General features: G+C 52.8%; 1 protein-coding gene across 3 annotated transcripts in view; it reads left to right on the top strand.

The window, feature by feature from the left end:
• The window catches only part of PHF2 (PHD finger protein 2), a 124479-nt gene extending 108342 nt beyond the window's left edge, over positions 1-16137 (top strand). For 2 of the 3 annotated variants that reach the window (XM_053578456.1, XM_053578474.1), the window contains exons 13-22: positions 1026-1145; positions 1607-1725; positions 3764-3942; positions 4067-4137; positions 5032-5198; positions 9499-9776; positions 11497-11592; positions 12187-12296; positions 13107-13491; positions 14142-16137. In XM_053578456.1, the coding sequence (XP_053434431.1) occupies positions 1026-1145; positions 1607-1725; positions 3764-3942; positions 4067-4137; positions 5032-5198; positions 9499-9776; positions 11497-11592; positions 12187-12296; positions 13107-13491; positions 14142-14230 (1614 nt within the window). In that variant the 3' untranslated portion in view covers positions 14231-16137. The remainder of the gene's footprint in view (positions 1-1025; positions 1146-1606; positions 1726-3763; positions 3943-4066; positions 4138-5031; positions 5199-9498; positions 9777-11496; positions 11593-12186; positions 12297-13106; positions 13492-14141) is intronic. The other variant, XM_053578466.1, reaches the window with a different exon arrangement.
• The last annotated feature ends 257 nt before the right edge of the window (positions 16138-16394 follow it).

Here is a 16394-nt window from a genome sequence, read left to right on the forward strand (position 1 = left end):
GACCTTAGGCAGGCAGGCTCTGCTCCAGTGAGCCTGCAGAGTGATAGGACTTAGGAAGAGGCCTCACAGAGGAGGGCAGCACTGTGTATGTCTATGTGTGCTGTGTAAAAGGCAGCACCCAGGAGGGCCAGCTGGTAGGGGGGCAGGGTGATCTTGCAGGAGGGAGTGATGCAGCTTAATCTTCTCAGCCAGGTAGGAAGTTTCCAGTGTACAAAAAAGCCCTTGGAGCAAGGAATTGGGGCTAAGTCCTGAAGGTAGACAAGGTGTTCATAGAAACAGCAGAGAGAAGGCCAGTGGAGGGGGTCCTAAGAGTGGGGCAGGGACTGGGTTGCCCTGGTAGTCTGAACCCCTGTCTATAGTAAGAGAGATGGGCCTGGCCCTGAGAACTCACTCAGACTAGAGGGTCTTAGGTCTAGGCTTCGGAGACCATTGAACCCCTGAGATCAAACACCATTCAATGTGAGATTCTGCCAGAAAGAGGCTGTTACCTATTTTCTGGTGGCCAGGAACTTGCGAGGCCAGCATCATAGGGGTGTAGTGAGACACATTTGTGTTCTCTTTCTCAGGGCTAGTATGAATGAATGAGTGAACACATGGCTATATGAATGATTGGATGGGCTGTGAATGGATGGCTTAATGGATGAATAAATGAATGGATAGATGAACAAATGGATGAAAGGATAAGCAAATGAGTGGGTAAATGAGTAGATGCATAATGAACGAATAGATAGATGAGCAGATGGGTAGATGAATGAATGGATGAACAAATGAATGAATAGATGGAGGAAAGAATAGACTGCATGAGCTAATAGATGAATAGATGGGCAAATGAATGAATGGAAGACCAGGTGGATGAATGGGTAGATGAGAAAATGGATAGATGAAGGGTTGGATGGACAGCCGGATGGATGGATGGACTGTAACATGCGGGCAGCAGGAGGCATGGGATCTGTGTGGCCATGCTTTGTACTATAGCTGGAAGGAGTCCCAATTACTCTCTGTGTCATGGCTGTTCTGTTTTCTAGGCCACAAAGAGTGTCCTGAGTGTGCCCAATAAAGATGTGGTCCACACACAGAATGATGTGGAGAGACTGGAAATCCGAGAGCAAACTAAGAGCAAATCAGAGGCCAAGTGGAAGTACAAGGTGAGATGTGTACATGTGTGTGTATATGTGTGCATGCATGTCTGGGGCTTTGTGAGTGTGAGCCTCTGAGGCCTTCTGTGTGTGAGGGCACATGCAGATTTGGCTATGTGGGCCTAGAATGTGTGTGTCCTCCCACAACTACCTTCCATGGGAGGTAGAGGGCATAAGAGATGGAGCATGTCACCCCCTCATTGATGGTGTTTCCCTTCACCATTCACACTCTGGTTTGTTCCTCTTTAACAGCATGCAGGGCAGGTCCTATGTCCTAGGGGCTGTGGTGGGTGCTGAGTCCATGGGGTACAGCCACTGAGTGCCCTTTGGCAGCCCAGGCAGCCATCAGAATCATGGGAGACTGTCCCTCAATGTGTTCCTGGCAGCTGCCTCTACTCACTGACGCTTGTTGGGGTCCTGACTCCCTACTCCCACGGGGGCTCAGAGACAGCCCTGGTCTTGCTTTTCAGAACAGCAAACCTGACTCCTTACTGAAGATGGAGGAGGAGCAGAAGCTGGAGAAGTCTCCTCTGGCTGGAAACAAGGACAACAAGTTCTCTTTTTCTTTCTCCAACAAGAAACTCCTTGGGTATGTGAGTGCTCAGATGGCAGTGACCATGCACACAGCTCACATCATGCACACCACATGTGTACACACATACACACCACATCATACAACACATGCTCACCATATACACTTATACCACATACTACGCATGCATCCTGCATCACAGGCAAATCATAGACACACACACCGCATTGCAGCACATGCACCCACAAACCTTACATCCCCAACACGCACAAACCACACATACCCCACACTGTTACACACAAAGCCTTTGGCTGACACACCCTTGGGTGGGCTCCCCAGGCCAGTCTTCTCTGCCTCTGAGCCACTGACTCCACCAACTACATCCCTGTGCCCTGCACACCTTCATCAGGTTCCAGACATAAGGAGAGCTGTGTCCCTACTTCCCACAGTGCTTGTTCTTCAGGGCTGGTTGGGGGGATTAGACCTGCCTGTGTGGTGTGGGTTGGGAGGATACAGCTGCCTGTGGTTAGGGACGGCCCTGGGGAGGAAGAGTGCATGACTCCATGGATGTTAGACCTGCTGCTATTGTTGGCTGGCACTGATATTCTAGATCTTGGAGCCCATTGGCCAGTGGGGAGTGACTGATAGGAAACCAGCAGGGGGCCTTGGGTGCCAAGGATCTGGCCCATCTGGGAATCAGGAGGACTATCTAGAGGAGGTGTCACTAAGCAGAGACAGAGGGCTGAACTCAGGAGGCACATGATGGATTCTGAAGGCAACGAGCCAGGCGTGGTCAAGAGAGCCTTGAGGTTCTAGTTGTGACAGCTGAGCCTATGTTCTTACCGGTGCATGGAAGCGTGTTGCCTGCTGATGCACCAGGCTGGACTGGGAGCCAGACAGGTCCTTGTAGGACTTTTTTGCAGTGGACACTGACTGACTTCATTTGGTCTCAGTTTCTTCATTCAAAAGATGAGAGTAAGGAGGGGTAAGGAAGGCAGGGAGCTCAGTGAGGGAAGCAGGTTCATGGGGCCCCATGCTGCCCCAGTCTCATGGCCCTGCGCACGTTTATTGCTTTATCTGAAGCCTTACTTTTAGGTCTTGGTATTAGCTCTCTGATGGTGCTGTAGAGAGTTTGGAATGGAGTCAAGAAAGTTTGACGTGGTTCAGTAGCCATGTGCACACACACGTGTGTGTGCTGTGGCTCATCTTACAGGCAGAGGGCTTTTTGCCAACCCTTCACTTAAGAGTGTTGGAGGCAACTTCATCCCCAGAGCCCTGTCCAGATATCTGCATTTGTACTTGCCCAGGATTGGAGTTGTGTCATTTTTAAGTTCCAGATATTTCTGTCTCATTTTGTTGTTCCTACTATTGAAAGAAAAACCTGTCTTCACACCTCTGGGGAGGCTGAACCCAGAGCTATTCACATGCTAAGAGCCTGGAATTCTCCTTGTCTTGAAGTAGTCCTGCCTCACCCTAGCAGAGAGATAAGTCCACAGTATGACAGACCCTTGCATCTGCCCTGTGACCCTGGCCCTGAATAATTTTTATAAAATACCTATGCAGAAAAAAATACCTATGCAGAAAAAAGCAGGAAGGTTGGATCTTGTTCCTGTCAGATGCTGTTTTCAGTAGGCACTAGGGTTCCCAAGCAGACTGGAGCAGGCTGGAGCAAGCTCGTGCTTGTCTGGTGGCCCTGGAAGAGTTGGGGTTCCTGACTCCATCCAGCATTTAACCTGCCTGGGAAAAGGCTATCTCTGCTCCTTGTGAGCTGCATATTGGAACCAAAGATGGGGGACACAGCCCTGGAAGGAGGCTGTGAGGCTGGGGAGTGTACCCTCTCTTAGAGAGGTAATTTCCCACAATGGGGACAAAGGGTCCACAGTCCCAACCGGGCCCCCTTCTACCAACTTCTTACCCCTCTCACTGAGTGGGCCTGGGACTGCCTCAGGTGGCAGGGACAGTACCTGCCTCTGTAAGGTCCCATGCCTTTGGCCTAGTGGAATACTGGGACTCGGACTGGGACCCGTGGGAAGACCTGCCCACCTGTTGGCCATGGGCCATATGGATGCCACTGACTTGCTGACTTCTGCCCTAGCTCCAAGGCTCTCAGGCCCCCCACGAACCCTGGTGTATTCGGGGCCTTACAGAACTTCAAGGAGGACAAGCCCAAGCCCGTGCGGGACGAGTATGAGTATGTGTCTGATGATGGGGAGCTCAAGATAGATGAGTTTCCCATCAGGAGGAAGAAAAACACTCCAAAAAGGGACTTATCCTGTGAGTTGGGAAGGGGCATTGTATGTGTGTGTGTGTGGGGGGGGGGGATGTCCCAGCCCACTGGTGAGAGGTCAGCCAGGACCCCCAAGGTGGGCTGCAGGACACTCCTCTGCTGTGCTTTCAGTCTTGTTGGAGAAGAAGGAGGTGCTCCCCGTGCCCGTCACGAAGCCAAAGTTGGACTCAGCAGTGTACAAGGTGAGCCACCTTCTAAGGCCCTGCTCTGTCTATCTCTGCAGCCATCTTTGGGAGGTCCCCAAGGCTGTGTCAGCCTGGATCTATGCCCTTGCCCTTGCAGGGGTAGTCTCTAGGGTGTTTCTGCATAAGGTGGTGGAGGAGTGTCCTCATGCTCACCCCATGCTTCTTTGGGTGAATTCTCATGGGCAGGGTGTGGCTGGGCTCAGTTGTGGCCTTGGTGCAGCAGGGACAAGTATGTGCCTGAGCTTGTGACCACCAGTGCTGAAAGCAAGCATGTGCCAGGGAGGGTCTGCAGGGGTCTGTGCACATGGTAGAGGCCTCAGGACCCACCCTATGGGGAGATAATGTGATAAGATTCACCCATAAAATGGGAGCGGCGGGGGAGGAGGGGAATTACTGTGAAGGGAGGTCTTGCACTAAGATGACCTTTAAGGCCATGTCCAACTCCAAGACACAGTGGCCAACTCTCCCTGCTGAGCCAACTGGCCAGGCAAGTTATTTGGATCTGAGTCTCTTAGCCAGTTTCCTCAAGCCTGAGATCCCTCAGGGATGGCAGGCACAGTCTGCCATCTGTGCCTCTTTTCTAACCATAGTAATTTTATCTCTGTTAGATATTAGGGCTCTCTCATGTGTAAGCATCCCTGAACCAGAGTTCCTCTGTAAAAACTGTGCATCGTGTGGTCCTAGGGTCCTGGGAGAGCTCTGGCACCCACAACTGCCCTGCCATTCCTGGGGTCTCAGTCAGACCTCAGCAATGTTCATTAGGAGGGCATTACTCTTCAAAAACTCTTAGAAACCTATTTTAGCCACTGAAAGGAAAAATTAATCCCCCTTCTGCCTTCCGAGCTCTTCTGTGGCCTGTGCCTCCTCTGACCAGCTGCTCTGTATCTCTAGCAGCAGAGTGACGACTCCTCGGACGAGGGCTCACTGCATATCGATACGGACACCAAGCCTGGCCGCAACACCAAAGTCAAGAAAGAGAGCGGGAGCTCAGCAGCTGGCATCCTCGACCTGCTGCAGGCCAGCGAGGAAGTTGGCGCCCTGGAGTATAACCCCAGCAGGTGCGTCCTGTCCACACCCCTGGCAGTACCCATGGCATGGCGAGGAGGCAGACCACTGTTAGCCATGGGCTACGGTGCAGGGGATGGTGCTGGGATGACCCGTGGTTTAGGCAGAAGGGCACACCGAAGGGTAAGGATATTGGCTGGGCCAACCCCTCATCCCAGAGAAGTGAGTTGGTCCCATTCCAGCTTTGCATTCAACCAAGGGCAGGGGTTCATTTATCTTCTATGGTCCTAGTTAAATTCTCTGAATCACAGGTTTTTAATTTTGTTTTTGAATACTAAGACTACTGTTTTTTCAAGTGGAAATTTTATAGGTAACTAAGGCATCCCCCTCTACAGCACTCCAGGGCTCAGGCAGGGGACCCCAGCTGCTATAGGGGGTGGTGCTCACACAGCTCTCCGGGTCTTCAGATGCAGCTGCAGACTCCCACTGCACAGATGGGGAAACTGAGACTCAGAGAGCTTAGACAACTTGCCCATAGCCACAATGCTAGGAAATAGAGGTAGGCCACAATCTCCATTTGCCTTATTCCAGAGTCCTAGCTTGGGGTTTTCAGAAGATTGACTAGTGCTGGGTCATGATGTCTAGGTGTGAGCAGTTGGTCCTTTGTCCAGATGGAGTGACTCGGCTTGAGGAAGGCAGGACCCATGTGGCCTGTAGGGCCCAGTGCTGCAGGGCCCAGGCCTGCTCAGTTTCCCCAGATCTGTCTCTTAGATTCTGTGGTTTCCAGAATGGATGACCCAGGGCTGCATTGTTGAGCCATTCAGCATAGCACCTTGCTCAATGGACAGGTGGAGGCCGCAGATCAGGCCTGCTCTTAGACAGACTGGGGGTCTTGGGTAAGACAGATTAAGGACTTGATTGAAAAGAGCATTTGTTAAGTCAGTTGGCTGTATTTTATTTCATAAATTGCTATTTTGCATGCAGTATTATGTTCTTATAATATTGAACATAAAAAGACAGCATAAAGGTGCTTTCATTTAATGGGAGTGAAATGTGACTGAAGGCTTCCACAGGGCTTTGGGGTGCAGATTTTCTGCTTGGCAATTAGGTGGTTTCTGTCTACATTTAGGCCTAAGCTATACACTTCTTGCTGTAGAGAAGTGCGAGTAGATGGGAGGGGAAGCCCCACTGTAAGCCATGCCTCTGTCAGTGACAGCAGCGTCATCCCTCTCTACACAGTGCTCAATGCAGCCCTTTTGGGGATTCCTGTCTTCTGGGAAGAGGTGTGCACTAGCTGACTGCTTGGTCACTTGGGTGGCCCCCTAAACCAGCTGAGTCCCCTTGAAGTGTGTGGAGAGACCTAGGGAACCCTGGGCATAGAGTATGCCTGAACCCACCCAAGGTGAGGGAAGACTGGGCTGAGCTCCTCAGCCTGGGGCCACCAGTGCTTTGTCATGGACACTTAGGGCCTTGTGTGTGAGGGTCATGAAGACGGGGACCCAGGCATGGTAGCACTTGACACCTACGTCTGTGAGGATGTGCTGTGTCCTGGGCTTCTGGCTGTGAATCTCAGTTCAGGAGAGGCAGCCCATCTGTGGATACGCTGCCTATAAGAAATGCAGTGGTCTCACAGCCCGTGTAGAGGCTCAGGTTCTGCAGACACTGCGTGTGTCCTCACACGTGGATGCACGTGCACATGTGCCCGCTGGGGGCCTGTGAGGCTGTGTTCCCCCCCAGCCCACCGCAGGCAGTTCCTCTCCCAGAGTCTTCATTTGGAGCATAGGTCAGTTTTTGATGGTCCATTTGCTCTGTTTTAAGTACTAGTTGTTTGGAAAAAACAACTGAAGAAAAGGGAGGAAAATATGTTAATTTCGTGTGGATTGTTTGCTTAGTGTTTACTGCTAGGGGGAAAGGAGAGGATTTGGAATGCTAATTGGAGGATTAAAGTATTATTTTCCATGCTGACTGGTTAAACTTTGCTCATTGATTCACCCACGACCTATGGACCGACAAGGCTGGCCAGGCGTGCGGTCCCCACCTCTTGCGGACCAGATGGCACGGGGTGGGCAACTTGCTTCCATGCTGGCTTTGGTGGCGACTCTACTGCATGTGTTGGGAACCCTCACAGTGGGTGTCCTGGGCCCATGTATGGGGTATAGGCCTGTTGTTCTCCAATCTGCCCTTGTCCTGCAGGCAGGTGAGTGGGCCAGGGCAGGGCCTATTTGGATGGTGCAGGCGGATGAGTTGCTTGCTCTTGCTGGCTCCTGAGCTGTAATGGGGAAGGGTCTGTTCCTGCTGCTGCGTCACAGGGTGATATAGCAGTGACAACACCAGGGCAGGCCCTGGCCTGCAGCACTGTGGCTCACGTGGTGTAGACCATGTTGTGAGGGCAGCTCTAGCAAGGCTGACCATGCTTCATTTCCCCATTGTGTGGCCTTGGGACCTCAATCTTGCTCAGTTCCAGGGAAACCCCAAATTGCATTGCTATCCAGTGTGTCTCAGACAGAGCCTGCAAGGTAGCATTTGTGGTGGGCTGAATGAAGTAAGGTATACCTCCCCAAACCCTGGGCAAAGTCCCTCTGAGTTGGCTTGATCCTCAGAGAGCTGAGGACTGGGCCTCTGCACTGTCCCTCGCAGACCAAGTTTGCCTCACCAGCCCCAAGGCCTCTGCGTCATTGTTCACTGGGGCATCCTCAGTCTTGGGAACCCTCTGTTAGGGGCCTGTCTGGGTCCTTGGTAAGGATGTCCCAGGTGCCTCAGCCTCTCCCTGGTGACGCTGGGTGAGTATAGACCTGCTGAGGGCTTGGGTGGTGGCCTGCCCACAACTGCCTCGGCCTCTTCTTTCTTATCTCATATGTGTGCTGTGTCCTCAAGACTCTGCACAGTGCCATGGCTCCCTCACGACCACTCTTGCCCAGTGTGTTGGTCCTGGGCTCCTCACAGATCCATCTCTTGTCCCACCTTATTCTCCCGAAGGCTTGTGATCCCTTCTCATGTACATGGTCTTCCTAAAAGTTCTTTTAGTACTTCTTGGATGTAGTGGGTAGGGGCAAGAGGAGAGGTGATAGGTACTTGAGAGAGGTAGATGCCTATGCAGGAATCCTGGGAGGGGAGTCCGGGCCCAGGAGCACCAGATGCAGTAATAGCTGTGGCTGGACCTGGCCAATGGCAGGGCCTCTCCCTTAGGCTGGGGTATGCTGACCTGTCCTGGAGTGGGCCAGGTTTAGGCTGCAGGACAGTGGGCAAGGGTGAGGCTTAGAAAGGGATACTGCAGGGAGACATCCACTGGGCTGGCCTACGAGAACTGTGGGGAAACAGTGGGCCTTCCATCCTGGCTATACATAACATCTGGAGCTTAGAGCAGACTCCTGACTTAGAGTCTCTGGAAGGGCCTGGGCCTTGCCATTTTTAAGCAGCCTGGGCAGTTGTGGTTTACAGATGGATGGGGGTCCTTGCTGTAGGAAAGTATGGGCTGGGGTAGAGCAGGTCCCATGGAGAGGCCACAGCTAGACCCCATGAGAGAGTCTGGTGGGGATGGGACAAGATCCCCTGAGAAGGCCAGGACTTAGCCTTGAGGATCCTCACTGTTCAGCAGCATCTTGTCCCTGGTGGTGGTAGTGGTCACCTTGATCCACCCACTCCGCACATCCAGAAAGGCTGATCACACACTGGGCATTTCAGAGGCTCCTTCTGGAAAGAGAGGAGCCAGGGCAGCTAGGAGTTGGTGCTGGCATAGACATGCAGCAGGGAACAAGATCATGAGCAAGAGAGCACAGGCTGGGTGCTGTGGGAGGGGGAGGATGGGGTCTTTGTGAAGGCTGCCAGAGAGGGCTGAGCTTAGGTAAGCTGAGGTACAGCTGTGCCTCTCCAGGTGCCAGTCAGGTGTGGGAGTGTCAAGAGGGTACCATGGGAGGGAGAGGGCTGTGCTATCCCATCTTGAGGCAAGGAGGGACATATGGAAGGTGCAGGGAAGGGATACCCAGGACTGGGGTTAAGTATGTGAGGATGGGGTCTGCAGTGGTGAGAGCCTGAGGGGGTATGCAGAGTGGCTAGAGGTGCTGAGTGAGGCAGCTGTGTTGGCTTGCCAGTTTTAAGGGGACAGAGCCCAGAGTGTGAACATGCGTGGGCTAAAACCTTCCTTTCTGGCTGCCATCCTTTCTTGTATCTCTTCTCTGCATGCTGGAATCTGTCCCTCAGCCTCCAACCCTCCCTGTGGAGTGTGGGTGGGTGAGCAGAGAATTCATCAGCTCACCCTCTCCACTCCATACCCTCCTGCTGGCCACCAGGCCAGGAGTTTGTATAGGCGGTGGGCTGAGGGCTGTGGGCTGAGTGCTTGTCTCCCTGTGCCCCCAGCCAGCCCCCGGCCTCCCCCAGCACGCAGGAAGCCATTCAGGGAATGCTGTCCATGGCCAACCTGCAGGCCTCCGACTCCTGCCTGCAGACCACCTGGGGTGCCGGCCAGGCCAAGGGGAGCTCTCTGGCAGTCCACAGTGCCCGGAAGAATGGGGGCAGTGGTGGCAAGAGTGTGGGCAAGCGGCTGCTGAAGAGGGCTGCCAAGAACAGTGTAGACCTGGACGACTATGAGGAGGAGCAGGACCATCTGGATGCCTGCTTCAAGGACTCGGACTACGGTGAGTGCTGTGGCTGGGTGGGTGGGGTCAGCATTGCCTGCAGCCATGCAATTTGGGGTTTACCTGGAACTGAGCAGGATTGAGGTCCCAAGGCCTCTCTCAGGGTGGGGGGTTGTGACCCCTGAGAGCTCAGCCTAGGGTCCTGGGAGTTGGACCCTGTTTTGATTTGAGATCTAATTCACAGACTATAAAATTCACCTGTTAAAAGCATGCAGTTTAGTAGTCTCTAGTGTATTGAGAGGTACATGCAACTGTAGCAACAATTTGAGAACATTTCATCCCCATAAGAGGAAATCCTGTCCTATTAGCTACCCTTAGCTACCACATTTCCACTTTCTCTGTGGATTTACCTATTCTGAACTTGCATGTACTTATACAGTATGTGTCCTGTGAGTGGCTTATGTCACTTGACATAGAGTCCTCAAGGTTCATCCATGCTGTTGGAAATGTCAGGGTGTCCTTCCTGTTTAAAGTTGAGCACTGCCGCACTGTGTGAGTGGACCAGATATTGCTCGTCTATCCATCCCACTATGGGTTCTGGGCTTGTTTTCACCTTCTGGCCCCTGTGACTGGCTATGGACCCCTGTTTTTACCCTGCTTGACTGTATTCTTAGGAGGGCAATTGCTTGATTATACATAGGTCTCTGTATTTAACATTATGAGAACCTGCCAGGCTGGTTTCCACACAGCTGCCCCATTTTGCACTCACTGGGCTTTGAGATATCACATCACCCTGTCTGTCTTTGTGTAAGATGGAGAGCCCAAGGCCCAGTGTGGCCTGTGGCTGGCCCACCCGAGGTCAGGCAGTGCAGTAGGCACATGGCTGTGGCTCTGGCCTCTGCCTTGGACACAGCCCTCACCTCCTACCCAAGTTGGCCAGTCTGGTTTGGGGCCAGACCCTGGAGGATCTGCTCTTGGCAACATCAAAAAGGTGTCTAGAGATTGAGAGCCTACCTTTAGTCTCTGCCCCCCAGCCCCCAGCAGCATTCTCTGTTCCACAGTGTGCGGAGGGCCCTTGTACCCAGGGCCAGCACACGTCGACTCACTCAGTCCAGACCCTTCTTCAGCACCATTCTCATGGTCAGAGCCGGAGGTTGGCTATGACTTGGAGTGCTGCGTGTTTATGCTACCGTCTCCCGGAGACCCTCCTGTGAGTGAGGCTGGCTCTGCCTCACATCTGGTGGACAGATTTGGGCTTCTCAGCCAGGCCTGCCCTGGTTTGACAAACTGACAGCAAAGTGAACTCCCATTTTCTGGGCTCTTCCTGGGTGTGGAGTGTTGGACCCTTCTTGCTTCCTCCAGAATCCTGGGGGTTCCTTTGACATGTTGAAAGACCTGGCGTAGGGAAGGTTACCAACAAATCAGTGTGTTGGGGCAGCTCCCCACTATTCCAGTCCTGCTGTGCAAGGCCTCTTCACCTTCAAGCCTGGCCAGCTCCACAGACATTCATTGTCTTCTCTGATAACATCAGGGGAGGCTGAGGCAAACAAGGCTGGCTGGGCAGATGTGGGCACCCTCTTGTCTGGAAAGTCCCCAAACCTCAGGATAATTTCCAGATGCCTATATCCATATGTGGGGCATCCTCACTGCTGGCAGCTCCATTGCACTTGACCTGGAGGATAGGCCCTGGAATGGCCAGTGAGGAAGGTCTGTCACACCTGTGGCCCTCAGGCCTTGCCCACCGGCTCAGCAGGCCTTGCCTTCCCTTTGCCTCCCTTAGTTTATCCCTCCCTGGAGTCAGATGAAGACAACCCTGTTTTCAAGTCTCGGTCAAAGAAGAGGAAAGGCTCGGATGACGCTCCCTACAGCCCAACAGGTAGTGCTGGGGCAGAGGTCCCCCTATGCTTGGCATGGACAGCTATGACCTCCTCTGCTATTCCTCCTCTGCTATGCACTGACAGTGTGGGCTCAGCTCTATGCCTAGCCTATTGTGATGGTTGGGCAGCTTGTTCTGCTGGGGATGGACAGCTGCCTGCTTAAGTGTGACTAGGCTCTGCTGTGCTTCTTGGGACCTCAGAGCCCAGATGTGCTCCTCCATAGCCCCCACTTAGAAACCTTTACCCCTCACCCTCTGGGGCCAGCCCCTCCACTCCAGTTTTTCCTTTGATGAACAGCTCTGTGAGAGTCACCTTTGTCAAGTCACACCCTTGACAATGGCCTTGCTACCTGCCTGCCTTCTCCTGTCTTGCTGGGCCTCCTGGGCTCTGCCCTGTGGACACTCTGATGTGCCACTGTCCCCTTTGGGTGGGACAGCTGCCCCTGCTCTGATGTGGTTTCACATCCAGGGAGCCTGGTGCTCGGGCCCACCTGGCCAAGGTGTCAGGCTGGGGTGGGGAAGGAGGCCCAAACAAGAGAGGGGTGGATAGGCTGTGGCTGGCACCTTGAGGGGTCTGGTCCTTTTCTTCTGCAGCGAGGGTTGGCCCATCAGTGCCAAGACAGGACAGGCCTGTGCGTGAGGGTACCCGAGTGGCCTCCATTGAGACCGGTCTGGCAGCTGCTGCAGCCAAGCTGTCCCAGCAGGTGAGAAGGGGCTGAGGGAGGGGCACTGCAGCCAGGCTCCCATTACTCCCACCTGGTCTCTATTCCCCCACACCCATGCACAGACCACATGGGCTAGGGGTTGTCATAGGGCTTAGGGACATTTGATTATAGAGTGCCCCATTCCCCCAGTTCCCAAATTCCTGTGGGTGGGGAACAGGGGAAGTGGGAATTATGAGCTCTTGACACCAGACTGTCACCTTCTGTGGAAGATGGGCTGCTTTCTGGGGAGGCTATGATATATCTGTACACCCTCCCAAAAGAGAACAGCTTGGGGGTCACTCTTTGCCTGGAAATGCTGTATTTCCGAGTCCTCACTATTGGGAGGTGGGGTGCTCCATCTCTACATGCTCCTTTCTTCCAGTCTTACTTGCTACCTTCACCTCCTTCTAGCTCAGAGGAAGAGGGTTCTGAAGCCTCAGGTATCCCCTGAAGCAGGCATGACGCCATCTGGGTGCTTGAAGGAGTTAATAGGAGAAAAGTGAATATTGTTCCACGACTGAGAGACCTGTTGCAACTCAGAGTGTGTAATAAGGGTGGAGTTGCCAGTCCTACAGGCCCAGCTGCTGGGTAAACTCATACTGAGCTGGCTGCCACCCTGCCCTGGTGCTCTGTACCCCACCAGTCCCTGTGTCCAAAGTTGGCCCAGGTTCATTCCTCAAGCTCTTACTGCCAGCACTGTACTGGTGCTTGGGTGTTTATAGAAGGCAGTAAGGGCTGCTATGACATCCTGAGTGGGCTATGTGTTTGAGGCTGCCTTGTAGATAATGTGCCTGTGTACTTTGTTCAAAGGAGGAACAGAAAAGTAGGAAAAAAAAGAGCACCAAGAGGAAGCTGACTCCAAACACCACCTCCCCCTCTGCCTCTGCCTCTGCCTCTGCGGGTACCACCTCGGTCTCCACCACGCCGGCCTCCACCACACCGGCTTCTACCACACCGGCCTCCACCACACCGGCCTCCACCAGCACAGCCAGCAGCCAAGCCTCACAGGAAGGTAGCTCACCTGAGCCCCCAACTGAGTCTCACAGCAGCAGCCTGGCTGACCACGAGTATACAGCAGCTGGCACCTTCACTGGGGCTCAAGCTGGCCGCGCCTCCCAGCCCATGGCCCCTGGGGTCTTTCTCACACAGAGGCGGCCCTCTGCATCTTCCCCTAACAGCAACAGCGCTGCCAAAGGTACAGTGCCTGCCAGAGGAGCCTGCCACCCCTCAGCCCTGCCTAACTCCCTGCGCATCCCCCCTCACCCCCCCACAGCCTTAGATTCATAGACTCGGTCCCGTGGTAGAGGATAGCACAACTGTGGGAAGGCTCTGGGCCCTAGGATGGTATGTGGCTTTGGTCCTGATTAGTTACTTCTCAACATTAGTGTGTCCCACAGCACAGGCATGAGGATTTTCATCCTACGGGCTCTGCATGTGCTCAGGCTGTGCTGTGCCTGCGCCCTGGCCATAGGGCCAGCAGGCTGTGGAGACCAGAGGGTAGGGGCCCAGTTGCTGGTGGTGGTTTTCCAGTGTCCTCATTGCCAGGGAGTGGGGGCCAGGCATCCTCACATTCCCCTCATAGTACCATCCCAAGTTTGTGTCTGCCCTACCCAACATGGCCCCTTGAGGATGCAGTTTCTGAGCTGGATGCTTTGTCAGTGACACAGGACTCCGAGGAGTGCTGAGCCCCAGAGCTCAAGACTCTTAGTCCATTCTACAGATGAGGGCTTCAAGCTGCCCCGCTCAGTCTCAGCAGCTTCTCCCCACCACCACAATCCCTGCATATTGCTCCCCATACCATCTCACTCACCTTTGTTTTCTGTGTCTCCTCCCCTATTCCCTTAGGAAAACGTACAAAAAAGGGGATGGCCACTGCCAAGCAGAGGCTTGGGAAAATTTTGAAAATTCATCGGAATGGGAAACTGCTCCTTTAAAGTTTGGAAAGCCAGGAATCTTTTGCTCCGCTCAGGACCCCCCCGGAGCCCCGCGAAAACATCCACTCCCCCAGGAGGGTGGCTGAGCTGCCTCATCCAAGGAGGGCCTTGCCTCATCCCGGCCACCACTCCCCCCTAAACGAGCGTCTGTCCCTTGAGCAGGCGGAGCGAGCCAAGTGTGGCTGTCCCTCGTTTTGAATATGGACATCCTTTCTCAAGTTGCTAAGAGTGACCAGTTCCTGAAAAGTGGCCCTGCCAGTTTGAGGATTATTCATTCCACTTTCAGGACAGTCTCCAGGCACCCCTGAGTGTGGGTGTGATTGCAGGTCATCTGCAGCTCTGCTGAGAGCACGAGTCCTTCCAGGAAGGCAGAGTGAGCCAATGCTCACCAGCCCCAGAGTCTGAGCTGGCCGCAGGCTGGTAGCCTCCAGAGGCTTAAAAAAAGGCAAAGAACACAGAAAGAGGAGGAGCAAGCAGAATGTTTATGTACCCCCCTTCTCATCCTGAGCAATTCTCAGACAAGTCCAGAGAGCACTCAGTTGGCAAGAAAGGATCTGCCCCGAGCTCCCTGGTTGGCAGGTGGCAGGAGGATGGTGGGTGTCTCACCCTAAATGCCCAGGGGCATTTCTTGGGGGTGGCTAGGACTGGCAGCCAGGTCAGTGTGTTAGCAGACAGGGGAGCCATTGTGGGGCCCCTGGGGAAGGGCCAGGGCTCAGCCACGTCTTGGGGCCAGGCGCCCAGGCTAAGCCACGTGGAGGGGTCCAGTCTAGCCCTGCCGGCTATACTCAGAGAAGCACTTCTCAGCCAAGGCACCTCTGCCCTAGGACTGGCAGGGCAAGGATGGTGGCCAGGTGGCCTGAGGACACGTGGATGGGCACTTCTTTGTTCTCCCATGTCAGTGTGTGGTGTCACGTGCATGGGTCATACCTGGATGGAGTGTCCACCATCGACATGGAGAGGCTGGATTTGTTTCTCAGGCAATCCTGTATTTTAATTTTAGATGTATTTCCTGAAGCATATTTTTCATAGAATGTAGCATGTAAATAGCTTTTTAAATAACTTCTTTTTTATAAGAGTAAAAGTATCTTTAGGAATTTCTTTCTATAGACTCCTTCATTAACATTTATACGAGTTTTTTGCTGAGTCTGATGGACAATTGGGTTCTGATGCTTTTTCCTTTTCCTTCTTTCCTTTTGTTGTTATTTTTTTTTCTTTTAGGAACTAAGGTATTGCCTGAAAAACAAGTGATGTCTGTGCAGCCTTATACTCTGTCTTTACAGAAGCAAATAGTACACAAAAGATCTATTTCAGACACATTTTGAAGATGAATCTTCAACTTTAATACCAGCTCTTTGTTTTCCTTCTTGTATGATGAAGGGATTGGGGGATACAGTTATTTTACTAGCACCTTGTGAAGTGTTTCCGTGTTTTGTGATGCTGTAATTTATTAATGTTTGTAGCTTTTTATATTTGTACATTTCTTATGAGCTTTGTTTATATACCCATTACCTGGATGTTTTGTCCATGAGGAGAGGCAGCTTGGTGGAGGCCTTATCCACTCCCACTTGTCCTGGTAGGAGGGACATAGTCCCAAGGGCCTGAGGCTGGGAGCGGGGAGTCTCATGGGGCCCCAGGCTCATTCAGAACTGGTGTTTTTAAAGTTTCCTTTATCCTGTCCTTGTTGAACATTTATATGATCTAACCCAGACATCAAGCTGTTCTCTCTCTTTCTCTCTCTTTTTAATTTTATTATTATTTGGCAACATGTACATTTCTAACAAAGTTTATTGTGGCTATTAAAGTGTTTTATTTCCCAATTCATATTACTCTTGTATTGAGTCCATGAGGTCTAAGGCAACTTAGATCAAAATTTTAAAAAAGTAAAATATTTCAGGTTTTGTACAGAACAATGTCTGTGTCATTTCTGTCCCAATTGCGGTCGTCTGCCCCACCAGGGAAGGCATCAAGGACACTCAGGCTTCCAGTGTTTTTCATGGAAAGCCTCAGATTGCACCCCAGCATCACAGAGCCCTAGGCTGGCCAACAGGAGAGGGCAGAAGAGACCCTCAAGGACTGTGGGCTGGCGGCCTTTGAGACCCTGGCTTTGCCGGTCCCAGCCATGAGGGTATTCCCATGAGGCCTCTATATATTCCTGAGGGCCTTA

This window comes from Nycticebus coucang, chromosome 2 (genome assembly GCF_027406575.1).
Source record: "Nycticebus coucang isolate mNycCou1 chromosome 2, mNycCou1.pri, whole genome shotgun sequence".
Lineage (NCBI taxonomy): Eukaryota > Metazoa > Chordata > Mammalia > Primates > Lorisidae > Nycticebus > Nycticebus coucang.